Raw genomic sequence first — 21195 nt, 5'->3', positions numbered from 1 at the left:
CAAGACTTACCTACTATTGAGAGAATGACAACCACAAAATCAAAAATGTTCCAGCCTATAGTGAAGTAGTAATGGCGAAGTGAAATTAATTTCAGGACACATTCTCCAGTGAAAAGGACAATGAACACGAGGTTTATCCAGTATAAAATATTTTCCATTTCTTTGCTCTGGTCATCAGTTTCTACCATCATGGTTACCATGTTAAGACAAATGAGAATCATGATGCTGATGTCAAATACTTGCTGTGTCACAAAATCAAAGACCATGCCTTGGAATTTATTCTGAGGAAGAAAGAAAAAAGAAACATCCAATACAAACTGTATTTTTTTTTTTTTCCTGTTAGAAGAAAGTAGAAAAACACATGCAGTAAGGCTTATGAGACTTCAATAAAATTACAACTAGTGGTCTTAAGTGGAGTACTCAAATACAACAACTTAGTTCAGCCTCCTGTGTTGCATATTCATACATAAAATAGTTGCAAATTGAAAATAATTTTTTGGTTTTGTTTTTATTTTCCATTTCTGTTGACTAATGCACTAGTTACTGATAATTTTCATTTGGGTATATTTCTGCCCTCTCTGTATCAATAAAAACTCTTTGTAAATAGCTATTTGTCTGATGTGTATAAATAATTTTACCCCTGGTCTTGGTATAGGTTTTTGTGGTTTTTTGGATCCCAGCTTTTTCATTGCATTGTAGTATTTCTTCTGCTCTTCTGTCATAAATATGTCTTGACCTCCAAAGTAAAAACATAAAATCAAAACTGGTTATAATCACATTTATATGCAGTGCTGAGAAAACTCTTTGAGAAATATGACTGAATGATTCAAAAATCAAGACGACTAAATTGGGAAAAAAATCTCTTAGCTATCAAATGTATCTGTCTACAATCTAATGCATCTGTCTACAATCTAAAACTGTCTACAATCTAAGCATTTAGTCTGGAAGTCTGGACATCCAGTACTGCATCTCTCTCTCAAAAAAAAAAAAAAAAAGCAAAAAAAAAGCAAAAAAAAAGCAATGCAACAGTTTTCTACAGTTATTTTCATGGAATTCCAAGAAAAAATAATTTTCAGTACCTATTTTCTTTTATAGGAAGAGATACTGTAAATAGTATTTGAGATAAACTCAGATAGTCTGGGCTGCTCAATACTGTCACTTTAGAACTGTGATTTTAGTGAAACAAAGGAAAGAGACAAAGTCAGGTTTTCAGTACAGGAATGTGCTTTAGGTATCTCTAGTTTTGCAGTCACATTAGCATTGGGACCCAAAGTCTTCAAGGTTCTTGAGAAGATGGATTATCAGACTTTGGAGAAACTTAGCTGAAGACTGAAACACCCTATTAACAGCAAAATGCTCTCTTTTAAATCTTTTATTTTGATTAGCATCCATGTTCAATGAAGTCTGTTTAGCAAAAGCATGAACCTGCCTTTGAAGTCTGGCAGTGAAGACAAAGGAGGAATTATGGGTCTTTCATAGTAACCTAACCAAAATCTATAGTAACCTTCTTTAAGAGACAGCTTGAATGAAAACCTATGATACTTCCCATACTTCTTGTAGAAATTTTTTACCTTGATAAGAGATACTTGCAGATATCTAATTCCAGGAATGCCAGTGCACACATAGGACTGGAAGCAGACCTTTGTGGATGAGTTTGTGGGAAGCTTGAAGATGTGGGAATGCATGGACCATAAGCTGGACAGGCTCCTTAACCATATACCTCTAGGTTTCTACCATGTACAGCTTCCAAAAATCTTGCTTAGTATTTCTCATTATTAACATAAACCCAAAGAAAGTGATGCAGCCCAGTAAAGTATAAGTAAACTAGTAACTCATAGCTGCTTCGGTCCTTGAGCTTTCATTGCTTTATCTATTTACAGAAAATAATTTTAAAGGCAAGCATCTCATAGTCAGACCATCTATACCAGTGAGATTATCTACATCTGCACTGTGAAACAATAGAAAAAGGTCCTGAAATAGTTACAAACCACTCCTGCTCTGTATACTTTCAGATTGTTCAGTGCCACAAAGTAGAACTTGAATACTTGGGATCATTAAAAAAGCATCTGTAGTTGTGTGATGAAATAATTCTTTGTTTCACGACCAGCAAGCTATTTTTTGTGTGCTCATAGAATAACTACAAATCAAGAAGAAAAAAAACCCAAGAAATTATGAGTGCTTTAATGTAGGGACCTAACTGAGGGGTTGGATCATGCAAGAAGACCTCATAAAGTTAGTCATGAAAAAGCAGATGACTTGAGGAAGACAACAGAAGGATCTGTCCCACTCACTAAATGAAAAATCTTATGACTTTAATGAGTGCTGCAGGTATGATTTTATGTCCTAGTATACTGCAGCTTTTTCAATTTTGAACAAGCTATGGGTGTACTTTCCATATATCATGCACCTGCAAAAATGCAATATTTTAGAATATCTTTAGAAGGGAAATGAAACAATACTTATCTTCTTTTTTTGCTGATTGAAGTTGTCAATAATGACACCAATGAACAAATTCAGGGTGAAAAAAGACCCAAAAATTATAAAGATGACAAAATACAAGTACATGTACAAGTTGTCTTCATACTTGGGTTGCTGTAATACCTAAGGAAAAAAAAATTGAAATATCATTCCTAAGACTTGATGTGAAAATTTCAGCCAAACAAGTGGCAACCTTGTGCAAAATGTCCTCAATATTTTGTGTTTGGACAATATTCCTATCACTTATATTAATATATTTTGTCTATTCCACCTCTTGCTGATAGTATCTGGCAGTTTGCATTCAGTTTTCTACATTTTGTTACCACAGGACCTCATTCTAATTAATTTAATTGTTTTCATTCTATTGTATGTATATTAATTGCTTATAAGATAAATAAGTATTAATTGCTTATAAGATAAATAAGTATTAATTGCTTATTAGAACCTCATTCTAATTAATTTGTTTTCATTTTATTGTATGGATAATAATTGCTTATGAGATAAATAAGTATTAATTGCTTATAAGATAAATAAGATAAATACACACTTGTAGATAGAATTCAGGAAAAAAAAGATAATTTAAAACATTTGCAGTACTTACATCTCTTGAGTCAATAGCTGCATACATAATATCCATCCAGCCTTTAAATGTAGCCTGTAAACAGTACACACCTGTTTAAGCATAGAGCCTAAAGACAATTCATTTAATAATTTCCAGCAACTCAGTACAGCACCAGGAATAATTACTAGCGTTAGATTTCTAAAGAATTTTGTCTCTTGGCTTTCTATTCAGCTGCTCATCGGACATACTGCTGTGTATCCCATTACTTTGTCTTGGTATGAACATTTTAAGCAGTATGATTAACTTATTTTTAATTTCTAATTACCAAAAACTGTAGAAGGCATTTTAGTTCATCAAATCTTGTCAACTGCAAAAGCTATGTACAGCTGGGTGTACAGTCTTATGTAACTGAGTTGCCACCAATGAACACTTATATGTAGTTCCACCCTACCAAATAAAAAAGGTGTCAACAAAAGGAAACCAAAAATTTTATAATCTCAAAAAAGGTGTTTTCCTATCAATCAGAATCTACTTTGAAAGATTTTACCAGATTTAATAATTCTATGTTCACATTAAATATATTGTATTGTGCTTTACAAAGCCTAGATCTCTCAGATACATCCTAACCTAAAGTAGCAGGAAGTGGTTTATGTGCATTGAATACTTTATATGCCTCATAAATGACAGCATTTAGTGAAATTTTGTAACTATTTCCTCTGCCCAAAATCTGTAAATTTTTATATTTGACAGTTAGGTGTAGATTGCTTCATCAGAATGTTCGAAACATAAAGTAATTTTTTCTGTTGTGGCAATTAGTTCTCTTTTAACTAGGCAACATCTCCAAGTAGAAATCAATTGTTTTTTAATCCAGTTGTACCCAAAAATAAAGCAAAAAAAGGAAATAGTTCTCTGTTCTTTAATCCTCATTAAAATTTTGCAAAACAAGGCTGCAGATCATTGGTTCCTTCATTTTCATTGCCACCAGTTGCAGAATAGAATCAGGAATGGAACACTCTTCATCCGTGTTTTTTGCTGTATGACCATCATCTTGAGGTTTCATTTCTAGTGAAAGTTTCAAAAAACCTTTTTTTTATGCAGGACACAGAGCAGTTTGGCATCATCCTGAAGTGAACTTTACATGAGAAGAAATTATTTTCTTAAATAAAAGGTCCCTTACACTTTTTTACAGTGGAATACTGAAAAGAGCATGATTATCCTTAGATGCAAATCCAGTGTGCAGCAACTTTGACACCTTGGAGTCAACACAGAAAATATGAAGCTCAGGCAACTAACAGTACAATGGTGAAATCAAACTGTAGTATCAGAGGACCAGTAAATCCAGAATAAATCTGAAACAAGTAGATGTCTCAGCTGAAGAATTTAAAGTCCTCGTGGAATACTTGGACTGTAAGGGATTAGGAGAGGTAGATAAGCTTTACTCTATGTAAATTACTAATATATGTTGAATTTGTCCTCAAAGGCTTTTAATGGTGAACACTCCACAACCTTTTAAAAAATATTTATTCTGGCACTTGCTTTTATTATTTCCTAATATTTACATCCTTCCGTTGCCATTTAAGACTCACTTATCATAGCCATTACATATCTGGAGAACTGCAGCAATCACCTTCATGTAGCATCTTTTACTTTTTGCAAACTGATTGTTGTTGTCTTTCTTCTTTAAGTAGTGATCACTGTTCCTTCAATCTTTCCATGTAAATCTTGTTTTCCAGAACTCTGATCACTCTCATTATTTTCCTCTGGGCTCTCTTACACTAGTTCATCTCTTGAAATGGCAACCAAAACAGGACTCAGTATTTCATCTAACAAGGTCTAAATAGGACAAGATGATTACTTCATGTCTTAGAGTGCTACTGTTGTTTCTGTGTTTGTACACTGCTTGCATTTTTTGGAATGTCATAACTTGAAATCAGCACTTCAGTCTGAAACACCATGTGAAAATAATGAGCATACTTTTACTTCAGAAAGATGATGAAAATGATGGAGCGGCATTTGTGCAAAGTGTGCGCTGTTGCCTCAGATTCAAACCCACGGTGATCTTTGCATATCATCCTCCAGGCAAAACAGAATTATTATTGGGATTTTTGCAAATTTATTGGTGTAGCCTAGACTAATAGAGTCAATGAAAAAAAATAGACTAATTTTGAAATATTAAGCTTCACCATCGTCACTGAAGTACTGCACTATAAACAGACAATACCCTTTCAACTAGTGATAGAAAATAGAGCTGAAGGACTGAGCTGTATTAATATTATTGTAGTTGTTGCTGTTGTTAAAAAGAAAACTTGAAAACAGTGTGGGGGTGGAAAAATAGAAATATAACATATTGCTATCTTGTATTTTCCACAATGAGTTTCATAAAACTCTAAGATATTAAAATTTTCGAAGAAATTAAGAGAGTCAAGGCATCACATTCACTGAAAGCATTATTTCTACTGTAGATGCATAGACCTGCTTATATTTATCTGCAATGTGTTCTCTTTAACAGAAATAAGGTATCATTTGTGTGTTTGTGTATACTGAATAGAAAATAACACAGAAAATGACCAAGAGATCAAATTATTAGTTTCTGTTCAGCATATTACCATATAAAATATATTGTATATTCTCAGCGACTCTAAATCAGGAGTAATTAATTGATTTCAAAGATTACAGCAGTATAACTGAAGCCAGCATCTGTTCCAAATGTTTTTTCCCCCAAGGAAATTTCAATGACACATATTCAAATGCAGATTCAAACATAGTTAGAAAAAACAACAGAACAAAAATCCCCCATCTCCTTTACTATTGGTAAAAATACATAGATTTTTTTTTTCCACCCTGATAAATAATTTCTAATGAAGTCATGCTGGAGTTTCACCACTCAATTTCTTTACCAGAAATAATCACCATGAAGATTCACAATCTCTTTTGGAGATACAATAGCATCTTGCTTTTAAAATACTAGCCTGCTTGAACTTTGAAAGTATCCTAAACTTCTAGCCTTAGAATTCAGCTTCTGATTTTTTTACCATACACTTCAAGAGATGTATTTTCTACTGATATTCATAACAACAGTATAGTATAATATTGTGCTTTGAGACCCACTGGGGTCACACTTTGTCCTGGTAAGCAGGGTATACCCTTACTAGCAGGGTAAAAGCAGGCCTTTGGGAGATTTACTTACCAAGGAATCCAAATACTAGGTTCAAGTTAAAAGGCATAAGGCTATAAAATTATCAGGGCAGATGCCACATCTCTTTGTGTACACCAGCCTCTTCCTCTTCACCCATTGATGCATGACAATTGTGAAAGGAATTTCTCCAGCAGATCTGTCTCTGCTTTGATGCTTCTCTTTAGAGACAGAGAAATACTCAAGCAAGTTCAGACCAAGAAATGAAAAAAGAATGTTGAAGATCCACATAAACCAACATGATCTACGCTGTATTATAGAAGAAAAACATTCTCATAGAAGAAATGTGTACTTATATGACTGATGGTATGAATAAATATACTCCAAATTAAGTAAGAATTCTGGAAAACACTCTGATCAACAAAGTCTATAGAACTTGGTTTTATCAATGACATGTGTTGTTAGGCTGTATTTTTGGGCAGAAATAATTATAAATTTGCTATAATACTGAATATTTTCCACACAAACCCCTCCCATGAAAGAAAAAAACCTAAGAAATGTCAAACAAAAATTAGGTAATGTTCTTTTCTTAGGCCCCTCATTCAGGAAAGTCATCCACCATTACTGCTAAGCAAACTCAAGAGAGAGCTTGTTAGAGAGTTCCTTTTGCTTAAGAAGTTGCTATCACACATTTCTATAATTTGAACCTAGAATACTTCTTTCTGAAATTATCCCTTTGCTTTTGAGCATTTCTCTGTGAAATATATGTTTCTTTTCCATATCACTCTTAAAAATAGAAGGGTTTTCTGTGATGAACAGACCCATATACTGCTAAAAACATTAAAAAAAAGTTGTTCACGGGATTCTTTTATGTCTTTCCCAGAATAATAAGGTCCTCAATGCCTTGGGTTGAAATTCTTTTGGCTTGTTTTCATTTCAATTTTTTGTCATGAAAATGGTACTAACTGCCAGTGATACAGATAGTAAGGACTTACTTTATGGTTCTTGTAACCCAGAAAAGCTGATGGGATTTACAACATTCTTTGACTGACTCAAAGGGCATGAGCCAGAGGGCAGAATGGAGAATGGAAATAATGGGGAATAAGAGGAAGCTTTCTGTATTTATTTTCTAGCCTCCTGGCCTTGTATCAGTAATTCATGCACTGATACTCTTCACAGAGATTGTTATTAGAAAAATGGCATTGACCTCCCTGGGGTTATTTTCTCAGGTCCAGCACTAATAAAATCTGTGCCTGAGGTTGTTAAGGTGGAGAACCAAATGACTTCAGTAGAAAGGCCATTAATGATAACATTAGGCTAACAGAAAGCATATCCACATGATTTCCTAATCAGATTTTTCATGCTCAATATATACTTTTAGGTCAAATACTAAACTTGCAATACATTTATCCTTGTTTCTGACTCAGTAATGTATACCTCTAGTTAGTACCTTAGCATTTAGTCATCTTTCTATTGCTGCAAGCTGTTTAGGAAGGGTAGGAAAATCTAGGGCTATGACATACCTATTCATGTCTCATGTTTGTTTTGGACATGATGGCTTTGGAGTCTTGTCCTAGAGTTTGATCAAAAGTACTTTATATATCAAATAGAAAATCACGTTATCAGTGGGGTTTTTTGATTGAGAAAGCAATGTAAGAATCTCAAACAGTGATTAATTGTGGCCTTGTTCTCTTGAAGGTGAAAAAACATAGATTCTACACATTTTAATGCATTAGCTGAAAATCAAGCTGATATTCTTTCTTGGTCCTAGGGCTCTTATCATTCCATAACTGCAAAATAACTATTATTGGCTTACTTACCAAACTCTAGAAGATGCAGGGCCAAGTTTCTGTTTTGTGCAGTGACAGAAATGCCCCTTTTTTTCTGGTATGTCAAACAAAAAAATCCTTCGTGCTTTTACAAGCATTTTAGCAATACAGAAAAATTAAGTGCTGTTGTCATGGACATTCTACTCACACAAAAAATCCCCCATCATTAAGTGAGGGTCCCATGTTCTTGCAAAATCTCTACATTGCAGATACTGCACAAACAACTGGCTTGTCCTCTGTGAGAGCTACGTCCCTCTGTGGTAGGTCTAGATTAATTTTTCCTTTGGAATTGTGGGAACAATTGGCAAATTTCTCCTAATTTGCCTCTGAAAAAATTCCAGTAATTTAAGAATCTAAGTGTTCATGTAAGAAACAGTTGTTGCTTTTCAACAAATAGAAGATTAAATAATCTGTGCATAGCCTGACAGGACACTGAAACAGATATGACTGCAAGTAGCTGAGGGGTGGTGATTGTGGCCACAAAGCCAGGAATGAAATGAACCTAGAATAATTACCTGTGTCTCAGAGTAGAATAGATTACTACTAGAAACAGAGTTGCAAACTACTTGGAAAAAGCTTTGTTGATGTCTTGTTTCTCCTGAACACCTGTAATGAAGCATTCTGCCTCCCTGGGTGAGTAGATTTCATAAATAAGGCAAGGAAAATAAATACTTAAAGTCTTTAGTTATCAAAATCAAATTGTATTCAGTATTTTATTTCTTTAGTACTATTGGTCACTCTCCACTCCTTCCTGATGTGACAGTAAAGTAAGTAATCATAATGAAATTTAAATTGATAGACTTATCAATCACACAAGTAAGATGCTGTATTAGCTGGGAGAGGCAGTTCATACTGCTCAGAACTAGTGTTTTAGACCTTGTGCAGGACAATGTCCACACCACTCCATCATGTTAATGATTTGTTCTACTGAGATTTTATATAAACAACATAAAAGCTAGAAACTTATTTAAAAGCAATAAAAATGAAACCTAAGATACTGCAGAGTTGGAGAGTAACCTCAAAAAAAAAATACATAGAGTTTGCTGAAGGTACACAACAGGGATTGGAGTCCCTCATTTTCTTGATTAAAGCTAGGTCACATTGTTAGCTACTTCAAAATACAAAGATAGACGGGGTAGTGAGGACACAATTTTTGATAGCGAAGGCATAAACTTATAGTAACTTTCTGCATATATTTTCTTTCTTCTTCCCTCAGTTTTTGCCAACTAAACTCCATGAGGTCCTTGTGCACAGAAATATCAGGAAAATATTTCATAGATTACAGTATCGAGTGCTATTTTTCTTTTCTTATTTCTCTTCTGAATGAGAAATTGCTTTTTATATCACATAGGTCTGCACTGGTGGCAGCCACATCCCTGAGATGAAATTTATTACCTGGAATTCTTTGTGACTTAATCACACCAATGGAGATTTTTTTTTCAGCAACTGGAAAACTTAAAATATTTAGATACCTGAATACCATTCCTAGGTACTTCTAGAAACTTTAAATATTAGAAGGAGCTGTAGGACTAAGGGAGCCATAAATAGGAAGATGTGTCATTAGGTGTCCTAAAAATTCTTTATTCATCATAATAGACTCTACTTGCTGCTTATGATGAAAAGAGTAATCAACTACCAGTGTAGCAGTACTACTAAGTCACAGATAAAAATCATCAGGTAAATGTTTTCTCTCTGTTGCTAGAATTGCTTTTCACTACTGCATATAAACAGGAAAAGGTATATAAAGAGTGATCACTTACTACTTGAAGTAAAGAAAGATACCCAAATCCTACATTATCAAAGTTTACTTTCACGTTTTTCCATCGGGCACTTTGATTGTTTTTTATGAGTTCCTCGCACTGACTAAAATTGTTGATTTGGTCGACTTCAAACCTTTCATCAGTTGTGGTGTTAACACAGTAGTAGAACTTGCCAGCAAACAGATTTACTCCCATGATGCTGAAAATTAGCCAGAATATAAGACAAACGAGAAGCACGTTCATGATGGATGGAATTGCTCCTAAAAGGGCATTCACAACCACCTAGTACACAAATACAGGGGGAAAGAGAAAAGAGTATAAGCATATTTACAGCAATATATTTTTGTATACTGTTTCACCATTCCTTAATAAAGGCTTATTCAGAAACGAATACTGTAATTTTTAAAGCAGTACATTAATAACCGTAGCATTGCATCGTTCTTTTACATTATTAACAGTAGTACATGTAATGAAAAGAAAATGAGTGAAAACATGAAAATAATTAATAGAAAATCAAAAAAGAAGACCTGGAAGTAGTAAGGTGATGCCTGACACTGATGTGTTCTAGATAAAAAAGAAAAATGTGCTAAATGAAAAATATAGACATAATAAAATTCTAAAAATGCATGAAATCATAGCTTAAAAAATGTTTAAAGCAAAATGACAACCTTTAGATTTGATCAACAGAGTTCGGAAATTCAAGCTGAAAACACAAATGCCATGAATCTAGAAACTAAGCTCTACATATAAGAATTATGCGCGAATTAAATACAGAACTTTATTGCCTTATTGTTCCATGCAAGATTATAACAAAGATTATTTTCTTTGTATATGAAAGCAAGACAGGTTTGCAGTATGTGTCTACTTGAATCAACATAATTTATTTCAAGCTCCAGTCTTGTTTTTTCATGTATTAAGTTAGCAATACCCTTCATTTATCTAAAAAAGGATGTATTTAGGACTTCTGATTTTGCATTTTTAATTACTTTTGGGGGGGTTGCCTTCTCAGACACTTGCAGGCAAGATGTCAATAAACCTGATGTAGTTTAAAGGTGTATTGTTCTGATATTACAGTAATTAATCACATGTGTCTGTCAGACCTATCAAAACTTTTGTGATGAGAAATTATTTTTCCTTAAGTATCCAATTCCAGATTCTCATTTACAAGTTATGTTTTATTTTAAATTTTACATTTTTTCTTCTGTAAACTTTTGGGACCTGGTAGGAAGGCAAAATAAAATATAAAGCAGGGCTCTGATTCTTGGTCATCTAAGTCCTGCAGCAAGGCAGGAAAAGATTGGCATGGATAATGGAATATATTAAGTTGTCTTAGTTCATCTTTTTTCCCTACGATACAGATGCATCCTCCCCACTACCAAAATAGTTGTGAGCAAGCTTAGAACTGCTCAGTCTTACTACCTGTATTTCACAGCCTCTAGAAGGTCTTTGAAAGTGGAATATTGTGGTTGTGTTATTCATCACTCAGCACCCTCCTCCCCTCCTCCTCCCAAATGTTATGGCCAGGAGTTAGATCCTGTTTAGAGATCTTAGGTAGAAATGTTATTTCCAGGCCATATTTTCTTTTCATTTAGAAGGGTCTCCTCCATTGCCAGACAGTAGAAATGGGACCTTCCTGTAACAGAATAATCCTTATCTTTTATAAAACCATGATTTAAAAAATAATTTAGTTATTCTTTCTTCTTTTTTTTTTTTTTTTTTAATATCTTGTGGTTTTGGTGATTAAAAGATCCCAGTGATAAATCTGTTGCTACTTAGCTTAATGGAACTGAGAACAACATAAAAATTAGAAATGGAATTAGAAATTCTGAAATTTGTTCCAAGTCTGACCTGATCTATGACACTGTATTAGGCTATTGCTGCTTTGAAATTCTAGGCCAGCTAGTGCTTGTCTTATCTCTTTTTCTCCCCACTCATAAAAATGTTCCAGATGTGTTACACTGATTGAATTCCTCTGTTTAGTCTTGATGAAAAACCTGAAAATAAAGATGTCAAGAAAGAAAGATGGGGATTTAGTTCTGCAGCTCAAATAAGTTAAGGTTACCTCTGCTCACACAAAGAATGGTTTTGCATGAATTGAGTGCCTGTAGCAGTTACCTTTATAACAACCCTGACATCCATTGAACCACAGCACAGATCCAGAACAGGCAGCAGAATACTAACAGCAACAATAACTGTTACAACAATTATGAATTGATAATAGTCGTAGAAAAAAAGATTTCTACAAAAAGCATCAATGTTTCTTGCATCTTTAGATGAACAGGTAATGCAGTCTCACCACTGAGACTATGAAAAGATAAGCCACATCTTCTTGGATGAAAATAGAACAGCTTCCAGCAACTGTTCCAACAATGCTTCCAACAACTTATTTAATATAGGTCACTGAAAATCCATCAAATGGTAACAATTTTTGGTCACTACTGACCTGGCCTGGATGCAAACTGGTGACCTAGAGATGAAAGGCTCTGTATCCTATTACCAACCCCTTGAGCTATCCAGTCCCCCTGGAAGGTTTTTTAAGAAAAGAAGAAAAGAAAATTAAAACTTTTAGAAGTTGTTTTCTGTTTGCACTTTTTTTCTGTTTGATTTTTTTTCCCCAACAATGAAAACTGTATTTTTACACGTTGGTCAGATGCTCATCTGACTGTAAAGTCCTCAGGAAGAAGTCTTTAATTTCTTCAACACATACAGTTGGAAGTGATTGCCTTAACAGCATTTTTCTGGTTTACTTTTTTTCTTTGTTGTTTTTTTTTTTTTTCTGTATCTGCTTTAGGAATTAGCTGAGGTATCTCAGGATAACAAGGATATTAACCTAATATGTATCCGGGATAGCACCCATGCATACACAGACAACACCTACACACATAAGCTACAGCAAGTGGACAGAAGAAAGGGAGAACCAATTGAAAAGTGAACTGAAAGCAGAAAAGAGGTCAATTAGCATTTCTTAATGCATTAATTGAGCAAATAAAAATTGTCATTCTCATCTTGTTGGAAAGAGTCTGTAGAAGGTTAAAAGAATGTTGGCAACTACAGCTCTTATTTTTATTTGCTCTTTAAATCTTGATCATGATTCAAAATGCATTTTTTATTTTAAATGGGGCGGTTCTCTTGGGCCTATTTTCTGTTATTTCTTGATACAGAATATAATGCCAGTAAATTGGAAAAAGATGTTTGTATAGGTGTTTGTTTGGTTTTATAAATTACCTATGCATTTTCTCAAGCCTGGGATGTTGCTGGTCAGGCTGACTCCAGTGAGCAAAGCTGCAACAGCCCGAGTTGATTCTGCTTGTTCACCTTCCTATAGCTTCAGGTAGGTGTAACAGCAATAAGAACAAGTGAGAAGCAACACCTGATGCCTAAAAAGACGAAGGGGCTCTAGACTATTTTACATTTCAGTCAACATTCATCCAGGGGAAAAAAAAAAGTCATTGTGGGAAACCATGTCTCCTCTAGAAGAAAGCAGTATTTCATATATATACACAATTTTTCATGTTTAAATTTCTGTAAGATTTATCTTCCAATATCAGATTTATGCATAAGATAAAAGAATTACAGCAATACTAGTTGTATGTCCTATCTTTTGGCCAATATGACTTTATGTCAAGACAAATTAGTAGTCCAGTTGTTTTTCATGGTTGCTGTTTGTATCTTCTTTTGGAAAACTCTCCAAAAAACACCAAAACTGGACCAAAAATCAGGTTTTTTATCAGAACTGCTCATATGTGCAGAATAAGAATTGTACAAAACACCAGCTTATCCCTGCTGTATCAATAGAATATAAGGAAGCTTTACTAGATTGAGCCCTGCTGTGGCAGACATAGCTGAACACATAGTGAGATATGAATGTATTTTAGTTGCCAGAGGAGAGTATTTTCCATAGATCCTGGCACCTCAGCCAACACAGACTTTCCAGGAATTCCTACATTGGAGCTGAGTAATGGATATATCAGGGCCTCCTGCAATCTGTAAACAAACAAGGAAAAATCTTAGTAGTACTTATCCACTTCTCCCATAACTTTTGCAGATTCTTTGAAGAAGTTCCAAACTCTGTTCCTGATGCAAATGAGGAGGAATTTACCATCTTTGGGATGGAAAGGGAGATTATAGGACTGTGTCTGGAACATTCTTTCTACTTAAAATTAAAAAGTACTTTATTTGCCTTCACTTGGAATGTGTCAACTTCATAATTTTATGCTTAAATAGGAAAAGTTCCCAAAGAGCTGCCAGAGAGAACATTTGCACTGAAAGATGGAGAAATGAGCTAGGAGACATTGGCTTAGATTCTTGGTGCAGCACATAGGTAAGATTGCTGGAATGTGCAGGAGGTATGCCATGAATGGACACGGATGGAGGTGCAGGTGACATATGGGATCTGAATTTAGCATGTGTTCATAGTGAAGGACCTGGGGGACAATACACAAGGAAGTCTAGAAGATTCTGAAACCACACTGACTTGACCAAGTGGGTATCAAGTCCCAGACAGGTGTATTCTCTCTTAAACTGTGGGAGAGTTGAGGCAAGGGAGGAAAAGACATAGTAACTGTATGTAAACATACAATAACTATCCCAGTCAGGGGATCAAAAGAGCATCTGAGGCAGACCATGAAGAAAGCCCATCCCTGAATCAAAAAGATTAGCACTATCTGATTCTGTTATAATGGCTTTCTGTTCTCCCTGGTACCATAAAACTGATCATGGAAACTGCCTTTCTCCGGTTAGAGGAGCCACTTCTACAAGTCATAACACAGCAGAAAGTCAATGGGATGGAGGAAATGGTTATGGGCCTTAATTTAGGAGCAGCTAAGCCAGTGGAAAGTGTTTGTCACAAAAGCAATGGAGGTAGTGGAGCTGTGGGCCAGCAGACGGAATTAAAACACAGCCCAGTGCCGAGGATTAAGACTGACCCTCAGTAGAGGCTCTGGGATCTCTGCCACAGTTGCTTAGTGTGAAGTTTGGAGGTACTCATGAAGGAAGATAACTGGTGATGCAGTACAGGAAAAATATAACCACATGAGATACCCTGTCTCATCTGACTGTATACATGGAGCTGGATTGAAGATGTATGGCTGTTGGGAGGGAAAGGTTAAAATTGGAAGATTTGGTGAGGAGGGAATAGTTTCTCTCAACGTGAACTTGCAGCTGGGAATGCTAAGCATGCCAGTGTGGGAAAATTCCATTTATTAGGCCTAGTGTTGTTTATCCTCTGCCTGTTTTGAGAAATAGAATTCCTGTGTAGAGATAATGCACTCTCACAGACATGCTTGAGCCTCCTGCTGGGAGACAGAGAGAGATCATAAAAGCACAGCCTTGTGATAAGCTGCGCATGCGCGAAGTCCTTTCATATATTGGGGCAGGCTGCAAGCCCTGCTGTCCCGAAAAGGATGAAGTAATCCTAAAGGAGGCAGCGTCCCCATGTGTCTCTGCCTCCCAGCATTGTTCAGAAGGTAATGAAAAAAGTTTACTCTTTGCATTTCAGCTATGTTTTGGTGGTCGCCCTGGTTACCTGTCGATTCACACAATGGCTACCTAAGGATTAAAGTTCTTTATGTTGAAGGGATAAATTATACATACATTCCACAGCAGTACTGTAGATGGGAATTTTACTCACAGATAATAACAAAAAATTATCCCATTTTATCAATGTTTATATCAGGTAATAAACGTATGTGATATTGCAGTCTAGCAGATGAGGACAGAAAGTGAAAGGAAGGAAGGGAGAGAAGGAATTGAGGGAGAGAGAGATTGCAATAATCCTTTTACCTCAAAACTACATATTTTTTCATTGAATAGCTTGGAATGGTACCCTGGGAAGAAGCATGCTGCATATGCTTGGTGATCAGCTATGAACACGCTGTAGGAGACAACAGTGGATGAAAATTAGGTATGTCTGTGAGAGAAAGTGCAACTTACTTGACATGATCCAAATAATGGTTAGGGAGGAATCAGGAGAATTTTTAGATTCTAGGAACCTAAAAATGCAGATTAATCCAAGTAATTCAAACTTTCTCATTTTCAATTAATTACTCCTCTCTATTTTATCTGAATGGATTTCTTGCAAGAAACTAATTTTCCTAAGTTTGTCCCACAAATAGAAATCAGAGTGATGCACCATGTTGGTATGAATGTATGATCTATAATCCATTAATTACATTCCATTGTAACAGTATTTACCTGACGGGAAAAAAAAAAAAAAAAAAAAATCCCAACCCAAACAAAAATCCCCACCAAAATGAAAATCAAATACCCCCATCCCCCAAATGAAAAAAATTAAACCACAAACCTCACTAAACCCCTTCTATCAAATAAGAATTTCACATAACCCAACTTACAGCTGTTCTCTTGTTACCACTGAGCACATCTGTGAAGAGTCTGGCTTTGACATTAAGAGATATGTAGTAAAAAACTCGTTTCCACCTTTGCTACACAGTTTGCCTTAATTCTATGTCCATGCATGTATTTTATTCTTAATTACATGGTCCAGGCTTATGTAAGGCCAGAATTAAATAACATTTAGAAAAATGTTTAGAAAAGTTGTAAGAAATTTGAAAAAATAAAAAACCCTTTTATTCTAGAAAACTAATGCTTATCTTTAAGTCATGATCACTAAAAATTTAGGAAACCAAAAGTTTGTAGAAGTAAATTATGATGGTGGGACTATACCATTATTTAGATCAATTTTTTTAAAAAGCAAAAAAGGTTGTTTCCTGAAAGAAACAATGAATGCATTTTGTCAGTGTTAGGCATGAGAAGCATCTCGTCTGAACCAATTAAAAAATTATTTACGACAATGTCTTCAATTTTTTGAGTAAAATAAAGACTGTACTGGGAATATACAGTGAACATTGTTAGAAAACTACCATTTCAAGCAGTGATAGTAAAAAAAAAGAGTTGGATTTAACTGAGAGTATGCAAAGGCAGGCAGGTGGAAAGAACCAAAGAGACCTGTCAAGGAGTTACAAGTAAATCTTAACCTGAACAGTAATGAACAAATAAAACTGAAGTAAGGGATAAAAGATCTCAGAGGAGGAGAAAATCAGTCCCTGAATAAGCCAATTACTGTATTTTCTACTTTTCTGTAACTGTTACTGGACAAGTGCACAGGACTGAAGAATGCTTCTGATAGTGAATTTTATCTTCAAAGAAAGCAAAATACTTTCTCAAACAATGCACAAACTGTTTTTATAACACTTGGTGCTGGAGAAATTTTATGCTATTGTGTGGTGAGTTTGTATCTTGGAATGCCACAATTGTTAACGGAAGTGTTCAACTACATGATTCTGCAGTTCTGTTCTAGCTTTTATAAGGAAGTTTAACTTGTTTAAAGTAGAAACACAAGCCTTTGTTATTCATGTAACAGTCTGTTTAAAGAGAGCTACACTGTTGGATTTAACAGAAGACTGGAGGTTTTGGAGCAGCCTGATTCTGTTTCTCACCAGAAATCAAGTATGCAAAAAGTACTTTTGAAGACAATGTAGAAGAAAAGACATAATTTAACATACTGTATGATAAAATACAATAATTATCTGCCAAGCAATAAATCACATGGCTCCACTTGTTTGAGAAGACCTGGTATATATTGTAAAGAGACATGATCATGAAAACATAGCAGTTACTTGATGTGGGAATAGTATCTTCATATTTCACTGGATGCAGTTAAAAAAGCCCCAACTTTTTGCCCTCCTTGTTGCATTAATGAAATGTTGTCGACTTTTACACGCCCTATAATGTTTTCAATTAAAATGCAAACTATATTATGTATCCCATTCAAATTTCATTAAATTTTGATCCTAACAGTAAGAGTTTTCTGTAAGATGCAACAAATGCAAATCTGGAAAAAAATGGTATCAGTTTCAATTGCATAAGATAACTCTTCAAAAGTTCACTTCTAATTGTAGAATTACAGTGTAAAAAATACTAAGATGTTTCCTATATGGTTTATGAACATCTATATAGAGAGACTTCAAAGTTTATAAATTTTTTATTTGCCTTTCAGGAGACATAAAACATCTAATAAACTTTCTTTAAAACTCAAAGGTGATGAATAAGATCACAGTCCTCAAAAAATCCTTCCAAGTACGTAATCTTTAGATCTACAAAATATATTCCTCTTTCTTTAAGAGAAATTTGCAGAAAATATTCACTCACTTTATTGAGAGTGAATACATAGTTTCTAACTGTGAGATAAGATGCTAAATTTACACTGAACATAGTTAGTATTGACACATCATTTACACTGAAGCTGTAAAAACCCCAGCACTAATGATACCCTCCTGCACTTGGTCCTTGCAAGGGTTGTAGCTCTAAGGTGTGCATTTTACTAATGATTGTAGTGAATGCGAAAATTTTATGTCACTGACGTGTCTCCTGCAGGACATTTCTAAACACCAAGAAAGATAATACTCTTACTGGCATTTTATAAAAAATTATGAAAACTGGTTTCCAACACAGGCCAAAGAAGACTGAATTCATATTCCAAGAAGGGATTTTATATGTTATTTCTTGTGTGTATACACTTGGAGTGATTTGCTTAATGTAACATATAGGGTGTTTAAAATTATGCAAAAATTTGAACTGCAATTATATCAATATCTGTAGTTGTGACTATTCAGATCACAGTATTTTGGAATGTGTTTCATGTATTATGAGTAATGTTCACAACTTTCTACAGGTTATTTTGAATATATAGCTATAAATTTAGTAACGGGGTAAAGCATAGATCTTTCCAAAACAATATAAAAGCCAGATTGAAATTTTTAAGCAAAGCCAACTTCTATCTCAGTTAAAAAGGCAACTAAAAATCTTTTTGCAGGAGAAAGGTACCTTTCTCCTGCAAAAAAAACCTCCAGAAACTCTAAAAAACAAAACTAATTTGCTCATTTTCATGTTTTTTCTTTAACATCAAAATTTCAAGGAATTATTTCCAAAGACTTAAACCAATTGAGAAGCAATGGAGGATGGATATATAGAATCTACTTTTGCTGGTACTGGGATTTGCAGATAAGGTTGTCTCTCCTCCTAACCCTTAATATACAATGTAGTGATTAGTCAGAGTGTACTCATTAAGGGTAGAAAAGGGAGAAATACTGTACCCATAATACAGATTAGGGGAGGAACAAGTGGTCCACCCCATCCAAGCTGAAATGTATCCTAAATTAAATAGAAATATATAGCCTGTTATTAGTTGTGAATCTGTAATGACAGACACTTGATACTTTGTTTTATAACTCAATAATATGAGGAATGTTTCTTTCATACTAGTGAAGTTTTGAGTACTCTTGAAAATGCCTCATTGTCACTTTCCTGGTAAGGGAATCTTAAGGAATAGCCATTGAATTTTAGAGGATATTGAAGACATCAAATGCTCTAATTTAATTTTAAAAGTTATTAAATTGGACTGGAAATTTGAAATACAGTAAATGTTTAAAGCCATCAGCCAGAAGTATGCATAAGGCATGCAAAACTGAAAGTGCCAAGTGGATTTCAGATTGTTCGCTGCCTTCTACTATTTCTCTAATAAATCAAGCACAGCATGACATGCTTTATTTTGTGAAATTAGACACAAATGCATGCTTTGTTGTCACTTAATTCTCTAACTCAGCAAAGCAAATGTACTCAGTATTCTATATTTTCAAGTAGCATACCAATTCAGAACTAGCGCAAAAGCATTATATTGCGAGTACTAAAAAGCTAAACAAAAAGCAATGGGTATATTCAAATCTCAGTTTGCAGCTACTTCTGCTTAGTACATACACTAATTGAGATGAGAATATAAACCCTAAGACAGAAATTTAAATTAAATTAAAGCAATCCTTTACTTTGCCTTCCAGCATCTGGGTGGAGTCGGTTTTGAGATTCAATATAGAAAGTATGAAAATCTCTCAGAATTCAGTATACTAGCAGATATTCTAAATGCCTTTAATATGGCAAAATTCACTTCTGTGCTTAAGGCAAGCACAGGCTATGGATCACTTGTACCCTATTTTGATACAGGTGATTCATGTATCTTATATTTACTTTGGAAAGAGAGAATTGATCCCATTTATGAAACAACATAATTATAAAATTAAGTTGTAACTAAAGAGGATAGCGGAAGACTTCTAAGAACGTAGCTTAAAATCTGAAGTGTGTTTCATATTTAGGCATAACAAAATAGTCATTAGCATTTACTGACTGTGTAAAATGCTGCATTCTTCCTATTCACCAGAATGGAAAACTTACTTAAGAAAAACATTGACTGAATTAAAGTAGCGAGTACTTGGCAAATTGTTTTACAAAATGATCCAGGGCCTTTTATATACACAGCCTCTTGTGGAACGCTTAGGATATTCTACATTTTCAATGCAAAATTTGCACCGTTTTGAACATGGGTAAACAGTAAAATTTAAATACATGCTGAATAAAATCTCTGTTTGTTTTATCACAGCTCAGTGTAGGTATGGGCAATATAAGAAAGCAAAGAGGGCTGATTTATTTTTACTTTCTGCAGGCAGAAAAAAGAATCTCTTTTTATTAATTCTTATGTAATGAACTCAGTTTCTGAGAAGACTGCAATTTGACTACAGTCTTATGAGCTGGTCAATTTTTTATTATTTGAATCTTTTACTGTTCGTGAGTCATTCATAAAGTAATGCCAACAACTGTCAGTGAGCTGTTTTGAATGCTTGCCAAGTGCTTTGGAAAAAACCCACTATTTCAGAAGTGCATGTAGTAACCATAAGGCCTATATATATTTGGCCAGTCAAATCTGATAAGTGACTGGAATCAGGTACTTCATTGACTACCATTAATATTGGAGGACAGAGCTGAAGCCTATTTGCTTTTCCAAGCTTGTCTGTGATTCCTACAAAGTAAATTGCTCATTAATTATTAATGTTGTGTAGCTGAAATTCTATCATATGATTGGGCTTCTGGCAGAGTTTCATAATTATTCAGCAAGCAATAGGGGAAAGCAGTAAATAGATTTCAAATAACAGGTACCTTAATAACAGCTTCTTTATGCGTGAATATCCTAAATCTTTTAAGTGGAAAATTTACTAAGGTAGTCACGTAAAGATACAGAAAAATGAAATAAAACATTTGGCAATCAATTTTGACATCTTTCTAGAAATGACCTTGTCTTCTAGTATCTTTTTAAGAGCTGCATTTTTTTCCTCCTTGCGTAATATCTGTACTGGTCTCCCAGTCCTCCTGCAGCTGACCAGGACATAATTTAAAAAGTAAAGCTGACAGCAGTTTCCCAACATTTCTCTGCACAAAACCACATACATTTATCTGAATGTTCATGAACAGTATGTACAAAGAAGGACAAAGAGAAAATGGCTAAATCAAATAGTTGCATATTATGTAGTACTTGACCAGCTCTTACCCTCTTGAATATCAGTTCATGAGTTTCAAATAAAGAGAAAACTGTTA

At 34.6% G+C, this 21195-nt stretch overlaps 1 protein-coding gene across 15 annotated transcripts in view; it reads right to left on the bottom strand.

Annotated features, from left to right (window-relative positions):
* LOC138113370 (sodium channel protein type 1 subunit alpha) overlaps positions 1-21195 on the bottom strand; it is a 63313-nt gene that overhangs the window by 1665 nt on the left and 40453 nt on the right. For all 15 annotated transcript variants that reach the window (XM_069021527.1, XM_069021530.1, XM_069021535.1 and 12 more), the window contains 5 exons: positions 9763-10044; positions 3080-3133; positions 2464-2601; positions 639-743; positions 11-281 (listed from right to left, as the gene is read on the bottom strand). In XM_069021527.1, coding sequence (XP_068877628.1) covers positions 11-281; positions 639-743; positions 2464-2601; positions 3080-3133; positions 9763-10044 — 850 coding nt within the window. The remainder of the gene's footprint in view (positions 1-10; positions 282-638; positions 744-2463; positions 2602-3079; positions 3134-9762; positions 10045-21195) is intronic.

The sequence above is a fragment of the Aphelocoma coerulescens genome, chromosome 7 (genome assembly GCF_041296385.1).
Source record: "Aphelocoma coerulescens isolate FSJ_1873_10779 chromosome 7, UR_Acoe_1.0, whole genome shotgun sequence".
Classification (NCBI taxonomy): domain Eukaryota; kingdom Metazoa; phylum Chordata; class Aves; order Passeriformes; family Corvidae; genus Aphelocoma; species Aphelocoma coerulescens.
This window is presented reverse-complemented; position numbering and strand designations above follow the sequence as displayed.